General features: G+C 50.2%; 1 protein-coding gene across 2 annotated transcripts; it reads right to left on the bottom strand.

The window, feature by feature from the left end:
- Positions 1 to 645: 645 nt before the first annotated feature.
- On the bottom strand, positions 646 to 20209 carry SPINT1 (serine peptidase inhibitor, Kunitz type 1). Of its 2 annotated transcripts, XM_010207671.2 has the most exons (11): positions 20100 to 20209; positions 19417 to 19888; positions 11254 to 11405; positions 9650 to 9788; positions 8455 to 8625; positions 7780 to 7806; positions 6763 to 6888; positions 5824 to 5874; positions 4800 to 4970; positions 4050 to 4106; positions 646 to 2558 (listed from the first exon to the last, which is right to left on the bottom strand). In XM_010207671.2, exons 2-11 carry the CDS (start codon positions 19844 to 19846, stop codon positions 2362 to 2364), a joined length of 1521 nt encoding a protein of 506 aa, XP_010205973.1. In that variant the 5' UTR covers positions 19847 to 19888; positions 20100 to 20209; the 3' UTR covers positions 646 to 2361. The 2 variants fall into 2 exon arrangements, with proteins under 2 accessions (XP_010205973.1, XP_061854715.1); XM_061998731.1 differs by lacking the exon at positions 6763 to 6888.
- Between the last annotated feature and the right edge of the window lie 6741 nt (positions 20210 to 26950).

Below are 26950 nucleotides of genomic sequence, written 5' to 3'. Positions count from 1 at the left end.
AGCAGCTGGAAAGGGCAGGATGGGAGAGCTGAGTGAGGGAAGAGAGGTGGTAGTGACAGATCTAACCCTCCAGAGCAGAGAGCAGGCAGGAAAGCCTCCCCACTGTGCAGCAGCCTTGCGAGGCCCAGCACTGCCAGGTCGGTGAGGCAGAGGCAGTGTTGCTGTGTTTCCATACATATACATTGCCCATTAGACAAATTTACATTGAGCTCACTTTACACTGGAGTGTCCGAGCAATCATCAGCCTGGAGACACAGCTACAGCAACTTCTATTTGAACAATAAGTGTCTGCTTTTGGTTTCAGACCCAAACCCCAAACCAGTCTGACCAGCTGGAACCCAGTTTCAGGTTACACCCTGCCTTGCTCCCTGGGTGACTTTAGTGGGTAATGATCTCACTCCCAGCACACCTCACAGGGTGGTTGTATGTCCCAAGTATACACACACGTTGCACACCCCCTTCCCTGCTCCCAGCCCTCCCCAAGCCATGGGACTGCTGTGCTCTACCTCCAGCGACCGCAGCCTGGGCAGATGAAAGGGTGTGAGATAGCAGGCATGGGAACAGCACCTGCCCCCTGCACGGGTCATTGCTTCTCAGACACCGCTCCCAGCCCAGATAAGACAAACAATTACTTTTTATTATCAGAGTGAGCACACAAAATATTAAATCAAGATGTTAAGCTTATTGCATAGGCCATGATAGGCTGTGGGGAAAACAAAGAGATGGAAGAAATGATATGAGACAGATCACGAAAAGCCGTGGAGGAATCTGACCAGCCCCAGGGACCCTGAGGCAGATGCCCATGATGGGGAGAAGTGTGCAGTCAGATTGCCAGCAGACTGTGGGCAGTGGTTTCTTCCCTTCCAGCCCAGGCATAAGCCCAAGGAGGCAGCTCTCCTGGAGCTGCACTTCAGAAGACCTGTGCCGGGCCCTAAGCAGGACATGGCCTCACCAGAACCTTCCAGAGCCACTCTGCCCTCAGCCCTGGACATTTAAACCAAAGTCTGTACATAGATTTATGGTTCTTACACACACAAATTTCCTCTCTCTTCACAGCAGTCTTCCAAGAGCAGCAGGTACTGGAAGTTTGGGGGCTGGTGCCAGCCCCACAGCCAACAAACACACCAGGCACTTCAGAAATAGCAGCTTCTGCCCCCATCAAAAGTCCTCAGCTCCTGGAAGTAGAAGCCTGGACAGGAGAGATGCAGAAGTACAGATCTGGAAGGCATCTCACTGCAAACAACCTACGGGGGAACATACAGGACCTCACTGAAATGGGGATGTCGCATGTTGCCATGGGGCAAGGGATGATCTCTGGACCTCCTAGGGCTGGGCTCATCTCACACTGGGAGGGACAGGCCAGCAGCAGCAGCAAGGAGGCCCAGGGATGTTAGCTGGTGGTAGCCAGACCCATCCTGTGCTCTGGGAGATGTCAAGGACTCAGGTCAGGCTGTGTGTGTGGAGTAGAGGGCAGTAAAATCAACGCTGCAGCAAAGGTCCAGCTGTGAGGGAGCTGGGTCTTTCCACTCTCCTCTCATTGTCATCAGGAAAAGCAGGGACATTGCCCTTCCTTTCACATGAGAATAAATATTTTGTCAATGTGTTTAGGTTCAGACTGAGCACTGGAAAAGCAACCAGGGCAACACAGAGAGAAAACAGTGGGCACGTACCGTACACAGGAGGCTGCAACATGGCAACCAGGCAGAAAAAACATATCTAGGCATGCTTTTCTGCTAAAAAGCAAAGCCTAGTGATTAAAGCAGGGGTTTCTGTTTCCTTCCATCTCAAAAGCAGGAACCACTGGAGAGCGTCACAGAGCCCTTGGAACAGGTCTGGATGGTTATGTGAATCTCACAGCCCTCAAGAGGCTCACTGTGAGCAGGACTGCTGGGAGGCAGGGCCACCTTACAGAGGATTAGGGGAAAGGAAAGAAAACATGGAGTTGGGTGGAAGAAAGTGGCACTGCAAACAAAACCAAACTGCTGTCTCTGATGAGCTTGCACCATTCAGCATCTCGAATGCTACACAGGTCCAGTCCCAGGGTCCTTCAGTAAGTTGAGCAGAGCTGTGCTCTGGATTTCAGCAGGAAGAGAGATGTAGTTCAGAGTTTCACTGGATTGTTTGAAGTTAGGAAAGGACAGACATCAGAGAGCACCAAAATGCTCCCAGATCCTCACTTTCCAAAGCAGCAATTTAGCCAAGACAATCACAAACACTCGTACTGTCAAATCGTGGCTAGATCTTGGCCTGGTGCTACAAATGTCTTCGAAGAGAAAGAGCCCCTCAGGCTCAGGCCCCTGTCTAAAAACAGAAGTTTTGTGGAGTGCTCCAGTGCTGGGCTGGAGAGAGAGAGGCTGTAGGTCAGACTGGTTTGGTGGCACCGCTGTAAAACAGATGCTCAGTGTCCTCTGTGGTGGAGAGGGTTGAGTTGGTAGCAGTGGCTGGCTGACGGCGGCGGCTGTTCCTCTTCCTGTTCTTCAGGAAGAAGTAGCCAATGATCACCAGGACTACCATGATGCAGATCCCCAGGAGCACAGCAATCACCACCTCAAAGACACCTGTGAGGGAGAGGTGAAGACATTAGAAGGGCTGTTCCACCAGCTCGGATGCAGCAGGAGCAGCCAGGAAGAGCCAAGCGCAAGGGCCGCTGCAGAAGCTGTGCTGGCAAAGAGAAGAAGTGGGCAATAGCTGTCCTGACAGCAGGCTGCTCAGTGCACAAGAAGAAAGTTCAAGAGTGAGAGAGAACTTCTGGAGAAAGCCCAGTGGAGGGCTACAAAGGTAATTAGGGCAGTGGAATATGTCTCTCATGAGAAAAGGCTGTGGACCTGGGGCTGTTTAGCCTGGAGGAAACTGAGATATTTATCAAAGCTGATAAATACCTGAAGGGTGAGTGTTGAGAGGATGGGACCAGTCTTTCTTTTCTGTAGGGCTGAGTGACAGGTAATGAGCACAAAGTAGAACACAAAAAGTTCCATTTAAGCATAAGGAAAAACTGTTTACTGTAAGGGTGAGGGAGCCCTGGCCCAGGCTGCCCAGGGAGGGTGTGGAGGCTCCTTCTCTGCAGGTTCCCAAACCCACCTGGACACGTTCCTGTGTGACCTGATGGAGGGCAACCTGCTTTAGCAGGGGCTTGGGCTGGATGAGCTCTGGAGCTCCCTTCCAACCCCCAGCACTCTGTGACAGAAGGCAATGGCATGGCATAAGGGAACAGCCGTCCCTCCCAGCGAGGGCTTCCAGCATTTCCCAGGCACACCACGCCCTCTACTGGCAACTCGGAGAGTTGGTCAGGCTTGGCCCTTCCATCAGCCCCTTCTGCAGCACTGGCCTCGCTTCCCGTGTCAGCTGGGAGGCCACCCAGGGCTGGTGGCAGGAAGCACCTCCTTGGGGTGGCTGCGGGAGGGAGCTTTGGTGGACAGGCCCAGCCTGTGGGGAAGGAGCCTTCTACAGCCAACCAAACTCCTACAGCATCCATGAGAGTGAAACGCAACGCGTTTGAGAGCTGGGGTGAATCAGAAGATTAAATCAATCCCTAGGCCTGAAGAATGGAAGTGTAACATTTCAGGAGCTCTCTACTGAAGAAGGAGGCCCTACAGCTCTGTGCTGGAAGGACACCAACCTCAATGAGCTTGCAATTCAATAGCTCTGGTGTTCTTTACAGATGTACAGCGGGTGTGCGGGGTCATCAGCTTTCCCCACAGTCTAGCACCCAACATTACTCACATGCCCACATCTTTCTTGCAGAGCTTAGTAGTCCTTATGTTCACTTGGCCCTCAGGAAGAATTTTACTTGTAGAGCATTCATGCAAGTCTATGGAAGGAAAGTCAAGAGCCTCTGATACGAGCTCCTGAGTCACACACAAAGGAGAAAGTGGACTACAGATGTACAGAAGTATCTCTTGCCACTGCCAGCATCCCAGAAAGCCCACATTGCTCCCTTGGCTTCAAAAGGAGGTTGGGAAAGAAGGCTATTATTTGCAAAGGAAGACAAAATGTTTTTCAGGACAGGGTAAAAGCAACAAGCAAGATCTGCACGAAAAACTGTTACTCACTTAAGATGGCATTTTGGGGCTCAAATGATTCCCATCTCCGGCCAATGACATCTGCTTCTGAATTGGGAACAGAGATGGGGGGGAAAAAGTTTTATCAAGGAGGCTGGGAACAAGGGATAAGACAGGTTTCTGAGGAGCACATTTCCAGGGCTCTGAAGTGACTGAATGACATCATCCCTCTTGCCAGCCATGGCACTGAGCTCTCAGGGCAGCCGAGGGCAGCACTTCAGACAAACAGCACCAGCTTTCCTCCTAACAGGTACAGTTTGGCAGAATAAGTCCTGTTTCAGCTGATGGTCTCCATAACAACACATACAAAGTGTAAACCTTTCCCTTCTGTTTGTCTAAAACTTCTGCCTAACATGTGTCATTGAGGATTGCCTTAATTTCTCCCCTCCAGCTTGGGGAGAGCTGGAGCCAAGCTAGATTCTCTTTACACAGGCCACATTGGCTCTTTGGTTAGTTTTTTCATCCTTCTCTGTCCCTTTATCAACATCAGCACCCAAAATGTTTTCCAGCTCCAAGAACTGACAAGCTTCACTGCAGAAGGATGCTGTAGATACACAGAGCTCTCCATCAGCTGTGTCTCCCACTGAAGCAGGCTGTGGGGCACAGCCAGAGTTTGAAAGCAGAGCTGCTTTGACTCAAAGCTCCCAAGTCACTGCCTCTTTGGGACTAGAGAAGTTCATCTGGAGTGATTTTTTACATTGTTTAATCAGTAAAACTCCAGCCCTTGCCATGTCTACTCACTTGTGATGCCTGAACATGATTTCATGCACTCTTCCTCTTTCTCGAAGTTGTTGTTGTTGCCACCACAGCCCCCGTAGGTGAAGGGGTCACATTCCTCAGAGAAGGGATTATAGTACCAGCGGGGGATGCTCTCAGTGCACTGTCCAGTTTCAGGCAGGTCCACACAGTGATCTGGCAAAGCAAGGCAGAGGTGCTCTAGCCCAAGCAGCATGTTCCCAGAGCAGCAACATCTTCTGTTCACCACAGAAGAGCACAAGCATCCTGGCAGAGGGATTCCATGGCCACAATAGTGGCTCTCGGGTCCCTGCTGCCCAGTTGCCAGCTGCTCAAATTGGCATTGCCAAGGTGAGCTGCCACTTGCCCATACACCCAACTAGCAAAGAGGGGAAGGGAACATCAGAGCATGCAGTCATGCAACACCTTAGGTGCTGAGGGCCATGGGTTAGTGATGGGCTTCACACTGTGAGGTCAGTGGTTGGACTCGATGATCTTAAAGGTCTTTTCCAACCAAAGAGTGCTATGATTTCAGGATTCAATCCTGTGCAGAAATGACCTGTCCTCCTCATGAGGCAGAGGGCAACACAAAGAGCCTGGACACACAGAAACTACGGCTCGACTCAGGTCTCCCCTACAAACAAGCTGCATTTGAGCTGACTTGGGATATACTCTTTTAGCCCAGAGATAGTGCCAGTGGCTACACCAGTACAAACAAGGTGAAGGTCTGGGACCGAGCAGAGGCATAAGATGACTTGTATTATTGTGCTGAGGGGTTTTGAACAGGCACTGTGCCCAACAAGCAATATGCAAGAGATCTGCTTGGGTGGAGAGTGAAAACCTGCCACAAAGAGCCGTCCTCAAGGACAGAGAACAGACCCTTGCTCATTTTTAGTAGAGGGACAACCCAGGTGATGCACCTGCTTTTTTTGGAGTTTTCTAAGGAAGCAGTTTTACCATGAAACAACAGACTGAAGATAAAACCAAAGGCTGGTGGATGTCAGCCTTAGGTGCTGGGGACAGCACGTACCTCGCTTATGCGTGATGTTGAGTTTCTGCAGCCTATTGAACTCACGAGCATCTGCGGGAGAAAACGGTTCTTGTTACAACCTGAACACAAAACAAATGCAGACATGGGCAGACAGGGCTTTCCTGCACATTCCTTTGCTATAGAAGCCAGGGAAAGGGAGGTATAATTTGAGGCTCTTAAATAGCTCGTGCAAGGAACATAGTAAAGATACAACGTAGTAATGAGGCAATATTCCCCATTTCCACTCCACAAATACACAAACAAAAGTATGGAGGGGGGGGGGAAAGAGGCTACTTCTTTTGGGTTTGTTTGCTATTTCCCATCAAGAAGTCTGGGGAAATTGCTATCAGGTTTTAAGAAGTGTGAGAGAGCACTAGTGCAGAATATAAGAGAGGGCAAGCAAGATGAATTGGATGCTCACAACATGAAAAGGCAACAACACTCACATATAGAGAAGAGATTATGAGGATTTTGTGAGAAGGGGGGAGGGAGGGAGGGGGGATTGCAGTGGGCAGCTCGCTGCTGTGCAGGTAGCATCACATCAGGATGTTAAAGGGACTGAGGCACTGGACAGACTGGGAGAAATCGTCGTTTCCTATCACCCAACTCTAGGATAACAAGTATTTTCTCATTCAGTGAGAAAAATATTGGAAGGGGAGGGGAGGACAGGCTCTGAAGTCTTACAGACAGGTGCAGAGAAGAGAGCCAGAGGGTATTTAAGAGGCGAGAAACATCCCAGAAGGAAGATGAGCTCTTGCAGTCAGCAGAGATATAGGAGACGGCAGAACCCACAAATATAACACTGCGGAAAGAGATAACACAGGGTCAGGGGATGAGAGCAGAGGGCACCAAAAAGCACAGAGTCACCACCTGTAACTTACATTGCACCCATCCCTGGGCAGTGGCTAAGTTGTCTAAGCCAGAATTAGAGGTACGTACACTGTTCACAATACATCTCGTCCGACCCATCGGCACAGTCGAGAGTTTCGTCACACTCCAAATAGGCATCAATGCAGCAGCCATCCTTGCATCTGAAGTAGGGGGACTGGCACTTCCCATTGCACACTGCATCAGAAACAGTTCAGATAGTTCATTAAAAGTCATTGCTTCTCCCTGCTGCACAGAGGCTTTATGAAGGGCTTCAAAGCTGCTGATAGGGCTGGCAAACAAGAAACAGGGCAGACCGGTTAAAGTCTCTCGTTGTTGCCACCCTGGAGTCATAAAACAGGGAAGGTGGAAGCAAGAATGAGCTACTCAGGAATACAGAGACATTGCCCAGGCATGGGGATGTTGGAATTTAGGGATTTGAGTTTAGTAATTTAGGGAAGTCAAAGTGACACCTGCACAGTGGGCTGCAAGAGGCAATGGAGAAGAGCGGTTATTTCCCTCTGCTTCAGAGGCGGTCCCGAGTGCCCAGTGCTGAGCTCTCCAGTGCACAACAGACACTGGCATACTGGAGTCAATCCAGCAGAGACTCAGCAAGGGGCTGGGGCACAAGACCTAGCGTGAGGTTGTGGAGAAGAGAGACAGACTCATTTTGGAGGTGCACAGGAATAGGATGAGCAGCAACAGACACAAGTGGCGACAGAGAAAGTGAGTCAATGTAAGGGGAAAAAATGCTAATGAGGGTCATCAAACACTGTCACAGTTTGACCAGGGAAAGTGTAAAAATCTCCTTCATCAGAGATACTCAAAACTAGCCTGGGAGCAGCCCTGAGCAAACACAATGTGACCCAAAGCCGGCCCTGCATTCAGGAGTGGGTTGGACCAGATGACCTCCAGAGGTAATCCCCAACCCGAATTATCGGGTGACGTGAAAGTGAAAGGCTTAGTAATGAAATTAAGCCTCCAGTGCCTCACTTTCCACTCTGTTTACTACTCAAAAGGCAGAGGAGCAGCTGTGAGACACAGGGCCTGAGCTGGCAGGAGGATCACACAGGGGGACGGGAGGCTCACCTGGCTGCTGTCGCCCGCCCACGGAACCTGGAGAGACAAGGGGAAAAAGAGAGCATGAAGTTACCATCACATCCTCTTGTCAGCTCAAGATCAGCTTTACCTTCCTATCTCACCAAAGGAGTTTTCTGGCAGGAAGCCCTGTAAGGGTTAGGGAGGGGACATAGAGATGCCCACCATGCAGAGACTCCAGGTAGCCAGGCCTGGAGGAGCACCTCCTACCACAAGCTAGACCCTTCCCAAAGGGTCTTTCTTTGCCAAAGCTTTTGCTTCCTCCTGAAGCTGTGTACCACAAAGGGCCTGGCAGTGGCTCAGCCCATCAGACTGGGCTAAGGGAGTGCTAAGGAGGCAGATGAATTAATTTCCTTTAGGGAGTGCAGCACCTCTGACTCCCCCACAGCACGCTGCTGCCCTTTGAATTTAGGTTTCAGATGTGACATAAGAATTCAGTGAGGGTTTCTGCAGCCAGACACACACCAGGGGCATTGATCAGCGGAGTAGTGCTCCAAGAGCTGGGTCAGACATACTGGCAGTGTGAGCATGGGACTCCTGTAATTATCCTGGTCTCTTCAGCCCTCTGGGCTCTAACTAGATACCAGCCAAGAAGCTGCAGTACCCAGACACAAGGTCACTCCAATCCTATGAGAAAAAGGGGATTGGTTTTCAAAGAAGACTCACCTCTGACATTCTTGCAGGCCAGTTTACACTCTTCTTCCCGTAAGTAGTTGTTCTTGTTGGGCTTGCAGCCACCAAAAATGAACTCCTCACACTGCTGAAGGCTTGGGTTGTAAAACCAACGTGGAAAAGATCCCCGGCACCAACCCACCTTCTTAGGACTCAAACAATGCTCTGTATCAAGAAAGTTAACATAAAAGGCTCTGGTTAGCTTGCTTGTCTGCACATATACAAAGGAGAACATCTTCCAAAGGACTTGTCTGAAAGCTTTGTAAAATCTTGAGAGGCACAGAGAAGGTGGCTCGTGGTGTATTTCCTGATATGAAAGGCAAGGTCACAAAAGACCACATCCATAAACCAAAAGGAGCTGCTTCTCCACACAGCACACAGTTAAGCTGTGAAACTCCTTGCTTCAGGATGTTGCTGCTATGCAAAGATTACATGAGATCAAGAAAGGATTCATCTATGATTATTAAACACAAAGACACCATCTTCTGCTTCAAAAAAATCTCCCAGCTGCACGTTCCTTGGGGCTAGCCAAGGAGAGTGGGGATTTAATCACACCATGCCATGTTCTTGCACTCTTTCCAAAATATTAAGCTCTGGATACTGCTGGATGCAGTGTACAGGATTTTGGGCAGACCATTGGCATCACTTGACATGGCTGTTTGTACATTTTCATGGGACCTGCTTAGCTACTCATCAACCATTTGTCCAAGAGCTCCTTGCTCCTAGTGTAATGCTGAACATTTTGATCATTAAACAAGGCCATTAAAATAAAACATCTCAATAAAGCCACTTTGAATGTCAGGCAGATTGCTCCACCTGTCCTTTGGCTTAAAGGAATTAGGGGCCTTCACAGCAAAACCAAGGACTCAACAAGACCTTTAGGTTCTCCTGTCGTATCCCCCACTGACACTCTGGTGTCACTCAGCACAGGGCAATGACATGCAGAGAGGATGAGGTCATTGTAGGCCACCTCTTCTGCAAGAGGATGTGAAGAGCCTAAGTTAAACCATTATGCATGAGGAGACCTCCCAGTTACTGGTGAGGTGCAGACTTTACCGGGACAAGTTGACGTGCAAGTCCCTCAGCTGTGCTCTTTCTCCATCTACCTGTCTGTGAGGAGCACCAGGAATGCCAGAGCAGCACCCAGGCTCAGGGATCCTGGTTAGACATCCGTGGGGCTCAGGCTCACCTTCAGTCTGCTCAGCATTCAGCACCATGATGGTGATGTTGGTGAAGTCTTGCTGTTGTGCAGTGTCCGTGACGGTGAGCTGGAAAACGTAAGTTCCCGGCTGCAGGTTGGAGATTTCCACCTGATCTTCTTCATGCTTCTGAGAAGGCAAAAGAAAGGCTTATGCAGAAGAAGGTACCTCTACTGGGGGAGTGAATGAAGCCATGCAAGGCCCGTGTTCTTGCATTAGGAAGGGAAGAGCTTGGCTGGAAAGCCCCAGAGCAGCTGCCTCAGTGCTGTAAAATCCCCCCCAAATCCATGGGCTGGTTCCCAGCTGGAACAGCAGACAGAAAGTACCACCAGCTTAATTAGATAGTTCATATTTGGGGGCACTGTGGAAGCACAAGGGAAAGTAAAAATCTTTGGAGAGGCCCAAAACACCTGTAGTTTTAATTCTATTTAAAAAAAATCCACCCTATTCTGAATCATGGACTTAGTGCACTGGGAATAAGCCAGGTGTGTTTAAGAAATACAGCCTCTTCCATGATCAAGATGACAAGTCTATTCCATTTTAGAGATGCAAACAAGTCCCTATGTCCTTGCCTGCTGAGGGGTTTCTAAAAGTGAGCAAACTATTTTGTCAGAGCTGTGATATTACTGACACAAACCATTTCCCTCCATTTGTTAACAATATTGGCTCTTCATTCCCATGGTACCTGCCTTCTTGGTTCAGTTTCTAGAGAACATAGTGTTGCCATTTAACATCTTCATGTAATTAACACAACATAATAGCAGAGGATTCTTCCCCCTACTCCTCCCTCCCAAAAATAGTTGCTTTGGTTGGGCTAGGGGGAAGGGGAAAGGAGCACTTCCAGGTTTCCAGAGCCCCCTCAGCACCCTAGAGCTGGCATTGCCCATCTGCATAACCAGCTGTGGGCCTCATGTACTCACTCACTTGCTAATTCTTTCAAAAGGTGCCACAAAATCTCCATAAGTGCCCCAAGGCTTTCCAGAGCCTTGTGTTTTACAGGAGTTCAACAGTAATCACTTGCTCTTCTAAAGCCATAATTCACAGTTAACAACGATCAGATAGGCAGTGTTAACAGCCCAGAGGTCTTGGAGCCAGTTAAGAGACATGACTTCTGGTCCAGTTCAGATAAAATAGGAGGAAGAATCTGTGCTGCAAATAGAGGCAAAGTCCAGGAAAAGCCCCAGGAGAACAAAAGCAAAGACAGAACTACCCAGAGACAGAGGAGAAGCATCAAAACAGAGCAAAGCTAAACTAAGGGCAGGCCCCTCAGTGAACTACAGGAGGCTGGGAGCAGAGGCAGCTCTGGCCCTCTCAAGAGCTCTCCCCTGGACAGGTCAGGTGTTGCTTAGGAAAGTTTGAGATGGTGCCTTGGTGCAGGGAGCCTGAGACCTGATAAGGCCAAGAAATGCCTGGTGTGCGAGAGGCCAATGGCAAGGAGGAGGAGTGCTCCTTAGCTTTTGGGAACAGGCTCATGGGTGGACTGGCTCAAGGAGGGAAGGACAAGCAGACTCCTAAGTCAGTGGCTGTGAGAGTCCAACCTACTGCAGACCACAAGTGACACAGAGCAAGCTGCTTCCTTCCTGCAGCTCCCTACCTTCATCTCCACAGAGGGGTCGCCGAGGACCTGTTTCCACTCATAGCTGACTATTCCTCTGTCATCCGTGCTCTCTGTGCCTCTCAGCACCACGGGCTCCCCTGGCTGCACCCTCATGTCCATGCCAGTGCGGGCTGTCGGAGGACGGTCATCTGCAGAAGAAATGCAGAACAGGAAAAGACATTCAGAGGCACTGAGGTGCTGGAATGTGTCCAGGGATGGAGCTGGGGAAGGGGCTGGAGCACAAGTGTGATGGGGAGCAGCTGAGGGAGCTGGGGGTGTTTAGTGTGGAGAAGAGGAGGCTGAGGGGAGACATCATCACTCTCTGCAGCTACCTGACAGGAGGCTGTAGTGAGGTGTGGGTCGGTCTCTCCTCCCAAGTAACAAGTGATGCCACAAGAGGAAATGGGCTCAAGTTGCCCCAGGGGAGGTTGAGATTGGAGCTGAGGCAGAACTTTTTCCCTGAGAGGGCTGTCAGCCCCTGTGCCAGGCTGCCCAGGGAGCTGGGGGAGTGCCCATCCCTGGAGCTATTGCAAAGCCATGGCGCTGAGGTGCTGAGGGCCATGGGTTAGTGATGGGCTTGGCAGGGTGAGGGGAGGGATTGGGCTCCATCATCTTAAAGGTCTTTTCCAGATGAAATCATTCTATGATTCTATATTCACAAATCTTAGGTAGGAGGCTGAAGGGTCCGGTCCTTGTCTCCACTACAGGAAGACAAGGGAGGGGGATTCTTCCATGCTGTCCAATTGGTTTTTTCCCAAGGCAAACCCTTTTTACAGCTGTGCTTCTTTGCAGCCTGAGCAAGCAACAGGCCATCCATACCGTTATTACTGTCCTCACTAATTCAGTGACTCTGTCACCCACTTTGGCAGTGCCTTTGAGCCAGCTGGCTCCCTGGCCACTGCTGCCCACAGGTACCACACTCAGAGGGTGTCCCTATGGCTACAGCCCACTGTGCTTCTGAAAGTAGGACCACATCCTCACCAAGCAGCACAGAGCCATCTCCAGCCTTCACTTAGGGAGATGGCTTGGTGTGGGTGTTGAAGAATGTGGACCTCTCATCATTCCTGCCACCATCTCTAAGCACTGCTTCAGTGTACTTAGCCAGCAGTATGCAACGTGGGATTGGGCTGGGAGATATCCCTCCTCCACCTCATATTCCACCCCACTCTCTGACACACATGCCCTAAACAAAGCACACAAATGGCATTCATGAGGTTATTCAGGAGAGTTATTTCAGTGCCATTCCATGGATTAGCTTCCCTGCAGCTTCCACAACCCATTCAACACTTTTCCAGTGTGAGAGATGAGAACTGATCCCTGCCTGTGCCAGCAAGGAGAGTCTACACACCGACACCACCAAGGCTGACTCAGGACTCCTCTCGTCTCTGGTTGCAGGTTTCCTACATGACTCAGCCCATAAAACCCCACCTGGCTGCACAGGTACCAAGTCCAGGACTCCTTGTTGAAGTTCAACCTGAGTGTTTTGTAAGGGCACCCACCATCATTTATGAGCCAGGTATCAATCACTCTGCCACGACACCGTTCTATCGACTGTGACTCGAAGAGGATTAGTGCCCAAAGCCCTCAGAAAACCACTCCCTGAGGTAATTCCTTTCAGTGCTGCAGACTTGCTCTTAATTTCCTGTTTTTGTGTTTCTGGATTCAGGTCTCAGCTGCTGACTCTTGCTGGAGCCTACTGAAGGGACCTTTAATACCAGGCATAGATACAAACAACCCTGATATTCAAAACAAGCTATTTTTAGTCCTTTCATCACTGGATTCGGTAGGATAGAAGGCTTTGCAACACATATTGCAGATCAGATGCCACAAACCAACCTAGAATCTTCTAGTTTCTTCTTTTGCCAATGAAGACATGTTCATTCTATCTATCCTGGTCTTACAAATGCTGCATCAGAAAGTCACAGGGCAAACAAACCTTCTGAAGCAAACACTGTCCTCAGCCCCTTTGCTGCAGATCAGGGAGGGTACGTGGGTAAGAGTCCTCTGAGGTTCCCCAACCAGCCTCCTCCCCAGCTACAGCCTTCCCTCTTTTACCATTTTTCCCTTTTAGTCCATCTTTTCTTGGGTGGGAACAACATGGAATTGAGTTTCTATTGTTGAGCTTGATCCAACCATCAAAATAAGCAGAGGAGGCCTGGCTGGGCTGGAAGAGGCCAGGAGGACGATGCCAGCAGAGACGCCCACCCTGGTGTCCTCTCACCTCTGAGTGAGGCACCACCTCCCTGCCACTCCTTCCCCTGGGCTGCATGCCAGAGCCATGGGTCCTGTCCCAGCACTGCTGAGAAAGAAGACACCAAGCAGGGCCTCAAGAGAAAGCCCTTGGTTTTGAGCAGGACCAGCAGAAATAACAAATGGAGTTTGGCTTTATTCTCAAGTGGTCTTGCCAGGAGAACGCTCATAGGCAAAAGCCATGACTGGAGCTGGCCACAGCTTCCAGGCCAAAACAGCTCCATGAGCCCCTTTGTAGACAGCACTAATATCTCTGGAAAGAGTTAGGGTTAGGAAGGTTGGCACGTTTCTGCCATTCCTGCCAGGCAAACACCACGAGCCTGCCAGGGTGAAAGGCAGCCTGCTCCCTGCCACCCTGAGCCTGGGAGGTGGCTCTCACCAACAGGTCAGGGACTCCTCCAGATCCCATCTCTGATTAGCCAAACTCCCCAGCCCTCCTTACCTCCACAGAACAGCATATTTGCTTATCTGTGGTGAATGCCAAGGAGGAACTCTCACTAGAAATTAAGGAGCCCATTTTCAAGCCTCTTCCTTTTCTCCTTAGGACATCTGAGAGCCCCTCGGTGACTCAGGAATATTTCTGACATACTGTAGGAAGCCTCATGGCTTTTCTCCCCCTTGAGCTTCTTCACCAAGTGCTCACCAAGCCAGAGTGAGCATCAAGACTCACTGCTGAGGCACTGCTCACAGAAGGGAGATTCCCTGCTCGGTTTGTTTTGCTCCAAAAGTCCTTTTGCAAAACGAAAGTTACCTTTGCTATAATGCTCTTTCAACCATGGAAAGTTTCTGCTGTAAAACTCTGTAATTAATGAGGAGATTAAAGCTTTATGATGCTGTTCCATGCTGTGCTCTTTGCCATGGGACACATGCTCCTGGAGTCACACCATTAAGTGACAACTTCCCCTTCCATTTATAAAACACATTGGAAGCTGAGAGAGCTTCTCCTTATGATCCCAGAGAAGAAGCTGGAGAGAGTAAATCCAAAATGCTTGAAAACAAATAGATGTGACTCATGGTGTATTCATGCCTCAGCCCCTATTTAAAAGAATTCATCTAGTTTTATGGCATATGCAGTCAGTGGTTTGTCTGGTTTCACCTCTAACTGAGTAAACACAAACCAAAGCTGATGGGGGAACAGATATGAAATAAAAGGTATTAAATTCCTACTGAAGGGCTGGCAGGTAAGTTGCCCCTTTCCTCCATCCCCTGGGCTGACTCTCGTGCTCTTCATTGAGCAGTTCAGTTCAACTCTGCACGAAAGATGGGTAAAACAGATACCTACAAGATATTAAATTGCTACAAGGGCTGTCAAAGTAAGTGGGGGGAGGTACCTCCCTAGGGCCCTTCTCTATCCAAACATGCAGGCACTTGTGAAATCCCACAGCAGAAAGCACTTGCAAAGCTCCCAGTCTGGGGATTTCTCTCTTGGAGCTCAGGTATCAGCCCTTGCCCTCCAGACACAAATTCAGGGAAAACCAGATTTCCTCCATTCCAGTCGACCTGGGGCTGTAAAGCAACGCTTGAAAGAGCCTCAGAATGATTTGAGGTTGCTCCTAGGAAGAGCTGGAAAGCTTTCTCCTGGTCACCAAGGGCCTCGCACACCTGCTGTTGTCTGCCTTTGCAGGAGCAGCTTCCAAAAGAGATGAGTGTAGCTCACATGGAGGAAACTGAGGCACTGCAAAGGGAAAGACCTCGCTGGGGACAAAAGCCACTGTTCAAAGCCACTGGGGCAGGCCAGGAGCAGAGACAGAAGCAGAAATGAGGCCACCCAAATTCCAGCATCCGTGAGACACGCAGCCTGGGAGGTTTCAGGCGTCAGAGGGGCAGGGCGGGGCTGGGCAGCAGCACAACTCTCTCCCAAAGCAGCAAGGCTTCACTCTAACTTTGCTTCCAGGGAAATCCTTCAAAAAGTCAACAGCTTTTAGAGAAGCTTCCTTCAAATCTTGCCCATTAACACTAGAAAACTCTCCTATGTAAGAACAGGCAAAGGTAATGATGCCACTGCCTGAGGGGGAGGAGAAGAGAACAAAGCAATGAAACACATGGCCTGGGAAAGAGAAATACAGGCTCCTTCTGTAGGGACTCACCCTGGCTGGGCAGCAAATGCAGTCACAATAAAGCCTTTGACAACTCATGCAGAGCAGAGCCACCCTCAGCATTAATTTCTGGAGGTTTCTGTAGTGGCTTGTAAGAGATGCACACAGCAGGTTAACTAAACCTCTCTAAAGCAATACAGCACGACTGAAAGGGTTATATTTTCAGACTAATGCAATCTGCTGCTGCCCCAGGCTCCTTCCATCCTCCTTCAGGGTGGGAAACCAGTTTGATTTGCTCTAGCTGACGGAGGGAAAGAGTCTTCTGGGGGTCTCTGTGCTGTTTCAGTGAGGAACAGTTTGTTACCCCGGTGCCATGATGTGAGGCAGCCACAATATGCAGTAACTTCAGCAAATTCCACGTGGCAGAGACCAGTTTTCAAGTGAATGGAAGCTGCTCATGGCCTGCTCTGAGGAGGCAGATGGATCCACAGGTCTCCAGCCTCACCAGTGTACATTAGCCTCTAAATCTGTGACGTGGGTACTGAACACCACCAATTCCCCCTCTCCTGGCCTAAGCTGGGAGGTAGAGGAGGAGCAGCTGGCTCAGGGTTGAGTGGCGTCAGCCAAGGGGACAGCAGTGACCAGACCTGTCTGAGCTGTGGCACTGATCCCAGCACTGCTCACTTCAATTACACAGAAGGGAAACCAGCACCAGAACAAACACCTGCAGGTGGATGAGCTCCAGACTTGGGAAGCTGTCCTTTTTGAATGCATTACTGAAGTTTTAAACCTGCAAATCTCTCTCCCTTAGTGAGGCAGGAGCAGACACATCCTGCACCCTGAGGTTCCCCAGAGCTTCCCATCTCCCACTCCCAAGCCCTGAATTCAAGAGGAGGAGGAGTGACCCATCATTTCACAACCACTGCAAAAGGTTCAGTTCAAGGAACGGACAAAGGTTCAGGGAGGTTATTTCCCAGTTTCACACCCAGAACTGGTTTGCCTAGACCAGAATAAGCTCGGGATAGTTACTTAAACACTGGGCTCCATTATTACCAATGAAGTGCACAGTGAGCCTGCCCCTCCCCAGTGAGCCAGGCAGAAAACTCGCACCAAAGTTCAGGCTGGGGAGCCATTTCAGAGAATAGTGCCTTTTAACAATAACATCAGAGACTCAGCCTGGCACATAAGCTGGAAGAGGTGAGAGAGGGAGCCAAGCTGTTGTTACCAGCTCATGAAGGACTCAGAGCTCTTGTCCTCCAAAATACTAACAACACAGATGATGTGTGAGAGTCGTAACACTGCTAAGAGTGGCTGCAGTGGGTTAGAGCAAAGGGTGCTTCTGGCCCTGTGTTCAGCTGCCAACAGTGTGGTTGTGGATGCAAGAGCACAAGATCAGGGCAAGCACCACAGCACTTCCACTGTAATACTTTCCCAGCTTTCAGCTGCTTCCACCAGGCTCCATTCAGCAGCAGCCCCCAGCTGTGCTCTCTCTTTCAAGTCTTACCTAGTCTCCTCCTGAACACATATAAACCTCTTAATCCAACAGGTCTGCTCCCTGTAGTTGCAGTGTGGGTCTTGCAACATGTGTCTTTTTTGTTTGCTGTTGCCCACTGGGATCACTAAATACATATTTCACCATTCACTACAAAAATATAAGGCTTTTAATCCTCTTTATTGCAGAGGACATCTGAAGGCTGCCACATGGGCATACCCTAAAGGCTCCTAGGACACCTGACAGTAGCTCATAAAAGGAAGGGATGGATGCTAAAGCAGCACATAAGCTCCCTGCAGACCTTTAGAACCAGCCTCAGGAAGCTGACAACAACCTGGGCTCCAGAGCATTTTAACAGCCATACAGCACAAGAGCAGGAAGACCAAGCAGTTTTGTCTCCAGCCTCAAACTTGGGCCAAATTTTTTTTTGCCAATAAGCACTTAGGAGGAAAACCTGACAGGCCAAAACCAGCTTCCTTAACATTCATTTCATCTGACCCCTTTAGGCATCCTCCTCCAAAAATGCAGCAGAACTTCCTAGTGTTTCCTGTCAAACATTGCAGCCCGACCCAAACACGAAGCAGGGAGCTTCCCAGTGTCTGCTGCTGTAGCTGGAGACCTGCCTAGCACCCTGCACCCTTCCATGGGGTGTGGGAGGCACTGAGAGCCCTTCCTCCCCCCGCAGCGGTATCGTGGCGCAAGGCCCACGTGAGCGAGGAGGGGCACAGGATCCCCAGCAGCATTTCTGGAATGCTTTTCACTTCTCACTGATAAGCCTTCTTGGGTCCTTTCTGCTCCATCTCTGCTGCCACCCCAGCATCTGTTGATGGTTTTGCAAGGCAGCACCTGCAGTATCAGTGGCTGGGATGCTCCAGCTGGATGCTGTGGATTGGCAAACACAGCACTGCTGGAGACACAGAGCCCAGGGGCACTTTCCAGAGACCCACACAGGTCCACAGAGGTGAAGAGAGCAAATTGCTCAACACTACACTGTATTTGAATCTAATCTTGTGAAATCAGGATGGACTGGAGATGATGCATTCCCTTTTCCTCCTGCAACAAAGGGTGTAGGAGTTGAGAGAGCTGCCAGCAGGCCCCTCCAGTCCTGGAGATGGGGGCTTCAGTTCCTCACTGAACCTGGGATGGAGATGCTGGACAACTACTGCAGTGAGACAGAGATTTACCAGAAGGCCCTAAAATGAGGTGGGAAGCAAATAGAAGAACAGAAGGACCACTGTTCTGCTCAAACCATCACCAGCCAAGTGCTGCTCCAGAAAAGCCATGTCCTGCTCCCACCCCCCCCCGCTGCTACTTAGGATGGACAAAAGGGGTCAGTGAGGGGGTCTGGTGCCATTCCACACCTCCAGCACCTACAAGGCTCAAAGGCTGGCACATCCCAGCGGAACATCAAAGACCTATTTCAGCTCAGGCCATCAAGCCCAAGTCCATGCACCCACCTGGGCGCTCCCCTTCTCATCTTCACAGATCCTTTCCTGCCCTGCCAGGGTGAGCTGTGAGGAGGACTGTCCATATTCCCAGGTATCAACACAGAATAAACTGTTTATCATTGCCAAAGATCCAGCCAGGCCTCATTAGGCTTCCACCAAAACACGGAAGAAGGAGGCAAAAGGAGGAACTGTCATGTTTTCAGTGTTTCTGAACACTCTGCATTTCTTTGGAGAGGGCAGAGCATGTGGCAGGCAGCCAGCTGCAGATTACTTTGTTTTCCACCAGGTTTTCTGAGTCCAGGTGCAATCTTTCAGAGCAGGGAACCAGGGAATGGGGAAAAGAAACTCATCTCTAAAGGAGGAGTTCTCTAATCAGCCTCCCGCAGCTGCTCCCTCTCTCTTTTTCTCCCCTAGTAGCAAGGGCCAGCCCCAACAAGCAGACACCTCACCATCCAGGCTGCTGCTCACAAGATTCAGGCTGGGACAAAATGAAAGGTAAGTGGATTGCGTCCTGCCTCCAGCCCCTGAGCAATTAAGAGATTAATGCAGCCCTTTAAAATGCGGTGATGTGTAAGATTTTTAGAGGATTTCACTTTCCAACCTCAAAGGCCTTGGGGGGAGGGGAGGAAGGGAGAAGGAAAACAATACATTTTCTTTACATTGTCAGAGGACAAACACTCCCTCCACCCGCTTCAAAGAGGTTAAAGATCGATTCCCCCTCTGTTTACTAACAGGTAACTGAGGCACTGAGTGGGCTTAGCAAAGCCAGGGAAAACCTTTTCAACACAATCATAGAATCATTTCAGTTGGAAAAGGCTCTTTAAGACCATCAAGTCTAAAGAGGGGTAGAAACTCCCCTCCTTGCCACGGCTTTGCCCTGAAGGCTAGGGCAGCACCAGCACTGGCGGCCATTAGCTCACAGGCGGCACCTTACCACCAGATCCGTGCTCCTGCATCGCCAGGTAGGACTCGTACACGTCCTTCCTCAGGAAGTTGAGAAAGCCGATCTTCCTGGCAAACCTGCAGACAAAAGCCTGCTTGTAGAGGCAGTTGAGGAGAAAGCAGCCCTGGATGTGGTCTTCCTCCTTGCCTGGGACCTGCTCCACAAGAGCCAGGTTACAAGCGGGGTCCTTGCAGCAGGCTCTCATGCAGTCCCTGCTCCGATGGACCATGGGGGACGACAAGAAGGTGGCTCCATTCTGGACTGAGGCGTCTGTATCCAGCACCAAACCCGGCATCCCGGCTGTGAAGCCCTCCAGGCACTTCTCACCAAAGGGCCTGTTCTCCTGCTCTTCACCGAGGGCTGCTGTCACCACCAGGCAGACCCAGAGAGCAAGCTGTGGACACAGACTCCCTCTGGCCATCTTGGCACCCCGATCCTCAGCCCTTCAGACCCGAATCCTTTCCTAAAGGAAGGGAGAAGACAGCTGAAGCTAAGAGGGACAATACCCAGGTACATGACACGCTGGGGTGAGCAGGGACCCCGAGTGAGGCGCAGGGGGTGCTCCGTGTCCCTCAGTGAGGCGCAGGCCGCGCTCCCCCCGCTCGCCCCAGGGTGCCCGGTGTATCCCCCCCACCCCACAACTCATGCCCAGGCGTGTCCTCTCAGCCCCTCACCTGGTCAGTCTGTGAGGAAAGCGATGCTGAGAGCTGGGGCGTCCCCCGGTCCCCCCTCCCCGTGCCCTCAGCCCTCAGGTGCGCCTTCAGCTGCGTCCAGCAGAGACAAAGGCTGCGGGAGTGCAGGAAGTGAAAACCAACTCCCGGAGAGAAGGCAGGGGGAAAAAAATGCCAGGTCACTCCCCTGAGTGCTGGGTTGCGTAAGAGGAAGGGGAGGAGAGCAGGGCTGATACCGGCTTCCATTCCCTGGCAAAGGGAATGAGGGTTCCCTCCCCGTGGGAGCGTACTTTGGCTCACATAAAATCACAGAATCACAGAGTGGTGGGGGTTGGAAGGGAGCTCCAGAGCTCACCCAGCCCAAGCCCCTGCTAAAGCAGGTTCCCCTCCAGCAGGTCACACAGTAACGTGTCCAGGTGGGTTTGGGAACCTCCAGAGAAGGAGCCTCCACACCCTCCCTGGGCAGCCTGGGCCAGGGCTCCCTCACCTCAGCACCAAAGGAGTTTTTCATCATGTTCCAGTGGAACTCTTTGTATTCCAGCTTGTGCCCATTACTGCTTGTCCTGTCAATTGCCTCTACAGAAAAAAGTGTTGTGCCACCCTCTTGACACCCACCCTTTAGGTACTTGTAAGTGCTGATGACATCCCCCCTCAGTCTCCTCTTCTCCAGGCTGAACAGCCCCAGTTCCCACAGCCTTTCCTCATAAGGAAGATGCTCCAGTCCCCTGATCATCTTGGTGGCCCTGCACTGGCCTCTCATCAGCAGTTCTCTGTCCCTCTTGAGCTGGGGAGCCCAGAACTTGACACAGATCTGCAGACAAAGCCTCACCAGGGCAGAGGATAGTGAGAGCAGAACCTCCCTTGACCTGCTGCCCACACTCTCCTTGATGCCCCCAGGATGCCATTGGGGTTTCAGATTTCTCCAGCTACAAAGGATGAGGCTGTTACCACCAGCTCAGCTCCTGGTAAAATGTGTGCCAGGTAGCCATGCTACAGCGAGTGACTACTAACTCAAGCAACTGGCTTGCACTAGGCTGCCTTTTCCCAAACCTGGCTTTGTTTTGATGTGAGTTGCAAGGCAGGTTGCAGCTGAACTGCCCCAGAAGAGCCCTCCTACTCTGGCATGGCCAGCTATGTGGCACACAGCACCGTTAGAGCAGGGTTTGCTAGCCCACAGCCACGTTGACAATGCCATCGCTGCTGCCAGAGGTTTCATGCTCAGTGCAGGCATCTCAAAGTCATTAATTCCCTGCTCCTAGGGAATTACATCCCTTTTGAGTGCTGGGTTCAGCAGCATGCCCTGAGGCTGCCCATGCAGTGGGAGCCCCACCACCACAGCAGTGAACACGGTTAGTAATCACCCCCCACTGGTAAGCAACATTTCACTGCTCTCTTCAGCCTGGGATAGCTCAGCCATGGGCAATTTATCCTGCCCATGCCTTGCAGAATGGTGCTGTGAAGGGCCACAGGAACACAGAGGCTGCCTTCCATCACTTCTGTGTGTTTTCTCCCTGCTTCCGCTTGCAGATCTGTGACCAAATTCCTCTGTTCAAGAGATACACCAGTGTCCCTCACCCACTCTGCCTGTAAACATTGCTAAAGCCCCCAGGTAAACTGCTCTTAGCCCTCGGTTGTAATCCTTAGAGAAGCTGGGAGTGCTTGTAATTTGCTCGGACACTATTTGTAATGAAACATTGCATCACTTAAAACAACAGCAGTAAATGTGAGACGGTATTGAGTGGCATATCTTTGAAAAGAGATAGTGAGCACTTCCCTGAGAGGGGTGTCAGCCCCTGTGCCAGGCTGCCCAGGGAAGTGGGGGAGTGCCCAGCCCTGGAGGGATCCCAAAGCTGTGGAGCTGGGGTGCTGAGGGCCATGGGCTTGGCAGGGTGAGGGGAGGGGTTGGACTCCATCATCTTAAAGGTCTTTTTTCAACTGACACCATTCTATGCTCTCAGCAGAAGGCTGTGCAAGCTTTCCTTCTCATCATCCAAAATGTATTTATAGTTACTTTACAGTCTTTTTTGGTTTTTTTTTTCAGCATTGTCCTTTCCTTTCAAAATCTTCTCTCCTTTTGTCTTCTCCAGCTGTATTTATTTTAGTGAACTGATATCTTAACTCCTTCCTTCACTTTGGTAGTGCAAGCAAGCCGTGAGCTTTCAATCAGCTCTTTCATGGTGGAGCCTCCATCTCCCTTCTGTTAGCCCAATGCTCCTTTTTCTGCACAGTTTGCCAGGTTGTATAATTAAACATGTGTTACAGAATTCTATGCCACAGTCTAAAGATTGGGTCACCATTGCCAGCTATTTAGTCTTTCTCTCTGCTGGAAATACATTGCTGGATACTTCTTGGGATGATATTAGTGTCATTCATAGGCTCACTGCAGAGCCACCTGGTGAACATGTACATGTTTTATGGATCTTGGCCTTGTTCTCTGCCATTTTCAGCTGAGCAGTCCCCAGCTAGATTTTTTGTGACAGCTTCCTAAGTATGTGATCTTACTTTTTATATTCTCTATATTCTTAAATTCCAACCTTTGGTTTTTTCTGCTTAGCAGGTGCCTCTGGCTCATTTATTTGACCTTTAAAGACCACTTTTTTGGTCTTCTGCAGTAGGAGGGATGCATCCTACCCCTGTGCCAGTAGCACAGTTTCTAAGCTTGTCCAGATTCTTCTGTAGAGGTTGAGTAATTAAAACTTTAGTTAAGATTAGTCCTGAGGTCAAGCTCTTGTGCTGGGAACCTCTCTCTGTCGCAGCAGCTGTCCTTCCAACTCAGTAACTTAACTCTTTGCTCTCCTCACCTCCAAAATCCCAGTGCAGCCCTCATCTTCTGCCAGACAAACCATTTCCCACGGCTTCAGCGGGGCCATGTGTTATTCATGTTGGCATGAAGGGAAAGTAGGATGTGGGTTTTTATGACTTGGGAGTGTTTTTTAAGGGGTCCTGAAACAGTGAGTCATCAGTGAACATTCGTCTGTCTGGCACTAGCTATTCAGGAGATGACTCACAGCAGGTAAACCACACCATAGCTTGATATTTGACTGAGTTTATAGGAGCTTTGAGACATGCATGGCTTGGAGCAAAGTCAGTTCAGGAGCCTGCATTGCCTGCCTGCTTGTGATGGCTGTGGAGACCCCAGTGCCCACCTTCCAGAAGGAAGTGGCTCCAACAAGCAGAAAGATAAGGAAGATTTGGTCCAGGTCTCTTTTGTCCTGCTGTGCAGCCCAGCTCTGTGGCATCACCACCTGCAATGACTCCCTGACAGTACCTCATCCCACTGGCTGCTGTTGCAGACTGATCTGTACCTGGGAACCACTCTGTGGATAATTAACACTTGGGAGACAGGTTTCTTGCTTGGCTTGTTGTATTTGCCTCAGGTTAAACCTCCTGGTTTAGGGGTGAGACCTGGATGCAAGTGACGGCACAAAGATGTGGCAAAGGAAGGAGACTGGGGAGGGAACTCACTGGGCTGTGACTAAGCACTGGTCCTGTGGAATGAAGCAAGGGAAAGGATGACAGGCTGCTGAGTCCTCCCCAGAGCTGTTCACATCGAGGGTGGCTTTGGGGAAGGGAGTTACAATGATAGTGTGTTGTTTCTTTGGGGAAGTTCTTGTCTACAGTCCTCCATGGCACTGGCTTTTGTTTTCTTATTGCTGGTTAAGGCAAACCCTTAAGGGCAGGAGCACTGGGAAAGGAAGAAGGGAGAATAGTGCTGAGACTAGTTATGCCCAGAAAGCATCTGCATTTTTGTCTTGTCTAGCTAAGCTTTTACGAGTATGGAAATGTGAAGCAAAGAGCCTTCAATTTGGAGGAACTAAAGCAAACAACATTTCCCATTGAAGTCCCTCCCCATAGGCAACTTGAGCTGTTCTTTACAGCACTTGTGAGAGGATGGGCTGTGAGCTTCCCCAGGGCTTCTTCTTTCCCATCACTTCCTCCAGGACCATCCCCAGGAGCCTTGGTGCCTTCAGCACGTCCAGGGCTGGGCAGCTGTAATCCCACCTGCACAGCCTCTGCAAGCCTGACATGTTGAAAACAGGTGGAAAACAAAGAAGATCCCCTTCATTTCCTCAGCCAGTGCTTCTCTTGTCTCCAGCCCCACTAGTCAAGGCCTGGCTGAAACCTCTGTGCCACCGGAGTGCTTTCAGTGCCACAGGCCTCTTTCTGTAAGGAAACAGCAAAGCAACACAAGAGAGAGGGCAACAAAACACAGACAGGCTTCCAAAGATCTCCAGCTGATCCAAACAATTCACCCTGTCAGCTTCACCTAAGTAGTCAAGGGAAGGGGGGAGCTTTCTCTTCAGTGGAGTTGCTTTCTCATCCCACCACCTGTGTTATGTCTGAGAGTCTACACAGATAAGCACAATTAATTGCCTAAATAAGAAGAGAGTCCAGGGCTGGCTGCACCTTGGGTGTGCCAAAGCAGTTAATACAGCTACTTCTCATTTACCCTTCTCAGCTGCTGCTGAGCCATTAGCCTTTACACTTCACTTGGCTGCTAGTAACAGAGGCAGGAGGGAGAGCAGGCTGGCCTCTGTGGCTGAGACCTGTCTGTTTTCTGTGCCAAATAGTGCAGTTTTGGGCTGATCAGTCAAATAGTAAGTTGGGAAATGTGTTCCTCTGTCTCTCAGCATTCTTCCTTCTCGCTGCCCTTTCATTGCCTTATGAAAGGTGAGACTGTCAGGGGAGAGGAGTAAGGCTGATGGCTCTCCTGACTGAAAAATACACAGGCTCCTCTCTGCTTGCTGTTGGGAAGGCAGCAGTGCTGCTCAGGTGGGGGGGGGGGGGGGGGCACTGTGTGAGCTGGAAACCCCTCTCTGCTACCTTAAGTTTTCAGGAGCTGAAGGCAAGAGATGATGCTCTCTCCCTCTTCTTGATAGAGCTCTGGGACAATGGTGCAGATTGTTTTGGTTTCCACACTGCTGTGGAGACCCTGGGGCTTGAGGAAAGTGGATGACAGATATCAAGATGATGATAGACTGAGGCTGCTCACTCGAAGCTCTGAGTTTTCTAGATCTCCAGCCCTGGCTGCAGTTTCTGATCTGCACAACTTCTTTTTTTCTGTGCCTGTTCCAGCTCACAAGAGGCTACAGAACCTCTTTGCCTTCTGGTGTGGATGTAGTATTGATACAGTCACCTCTGCTGTCTTCCCTGGTTGAATTTGTGTTAACCATCATGTTTGCAACCACAGAGAAAGTGATTATTCTCTAAAACAGGTGTAGAGTGCCTTCTGGCAGTCTTGAAGGGACAAAGGAGAAGGTTCCTCTCTAGGATGGGACTCTAGGGCTGACTTGGTTCCCTGGAAAGATGAGCTGGGGCCCTCTTGAATTATTGAGCACACTTCACAGTCATCAGCTCGGAGAGAAAGAGAAGCACCAGCTTAGGTCACAGGTGTGGGATGGAGATGATTAGCGTCAAGAACAGAGGAGAGTAACCAGATCTGCCTCGTGCATTTGGTTCCTCTGCTGCCTGGCTCAGTGTCACAGCTGCTTGGCACCATCACACAGATGCTGGGCTTGGTTTGGTGGCCATAGACAGTCACAAAAGCCCAACTCCATGGTATTGAATCCCCCATCCCCCACAGAAGTGTGTTCACTTCTGAAGTTTTGATCCAGGTTGTATGCCCAGGGCTCTGAGGAGAGATAACCAGGCTGAAAATAAGATCACATCTCCCAGCCATGCCTGAGATCCCTGAGAGGCCGCTGCTGTGCATGTCCAAACTAAGTAGTGAGTGTCCTTCTGTCCCTTTGGCCACCTGAATCTGCTGTCACACGAGGAAAGGACAGGATGGGATGCAGCACCATGAGAAGTCACATGGATGCTTCTTGTTTGGTGGCTGCTGGCCCTGACCAGCACTGGCAGGTGACTGGTGCACCTGAAGGCGATGCTGCCTCATTTAAAGGGGACAATATCACTGATCTCATATGAGGCACCCAATCCTGTGCCTGCAGGAACTTCCACCACACCCTCACAGAGTGATCTTGCCTGCTTTTTGCATTTTACTCTTGCTGTATTGGTAGATCAAACCAGTTTATTACTGGAGGAAGCTGACTTTCTCTGCAAACATTATTGCCACCTCTCATTACAAAGAATTCATGACTAAGCTCATATAAGCCAAAGCAGGATGACAAACATCCTGTAATCTGTCTCATTTTGGCTTCCAGCTTTCCTGAGAGGGCCTCTGATATCCCCCTCTGAGTGTCCTGTTCCCTTTTTCACTGGTAGACCAGTATGAGGGCACCAGGGTCTGTGTATTACTTTGTCAGTAGAGTTTGGGTGGTGGGGTGAGTCTGTCTGTGGGCCTTTTCAGCTGTGGTATCTCAGGTTATTGCTCACCCTCAAGTGATGGTACAAGTCAAAGGAGGCTCCAACTGTTTGAAGAACCATTAGGGCATGTTAAATTCCCCTTTCCCTCTTCCTCACTCCTATCCCATGACCTCTGGAGCCCGTGCTTCATCAATTCAACTACGCCGGTGAAAGATTAGGAGGACAAACTCCATCTTTCATGCAGGGTTGAACTGAACTGCTCAACAAAGAGCACCAGAGTCAGCACAGGGGATGGAGCAAAGGGACAATTTCCCTGCCAGCCCTTCAGTTGCTGCAGATTTTAGGACTGAGTCAGGGATATCAGATAACTTCCCTTGTTAAGTCCTCTCCTCTTTCTCTGGTCTTAATGCCATCCTGTTCTAGTGTTCCTCAGGACCAAAGAAAATATAGGTTAAAATAATGTCAGTCTGATAAAAAGATGCCAGTCCTTGAAGTGCAAAATAGAGCACTTCTCTTTGGAGATGGGAATTTGACACCTGGCAGTTGGTGTCCTTTAGTCCAGTTACCTGGTGAAAATCTGCCCGTGT

Source organism: Colius striatus, chromosome 6, assembly GCF_028858725.1.
Source record: "Colius striatus isolate bColStr4 chromosome 6, bColStr4.1.hap1, whole genome shotgun sequence".
Lineage (NCBI taxonomy): Eukaryota > Metazoa > Chordata > Aves > Coliiformes > Coliidae > Colius > Colius striatus.
Note: the sequence above shows the minus strand (reverse complement) of the source record. Positions and strands in the feature narration are given on the sequence as shown.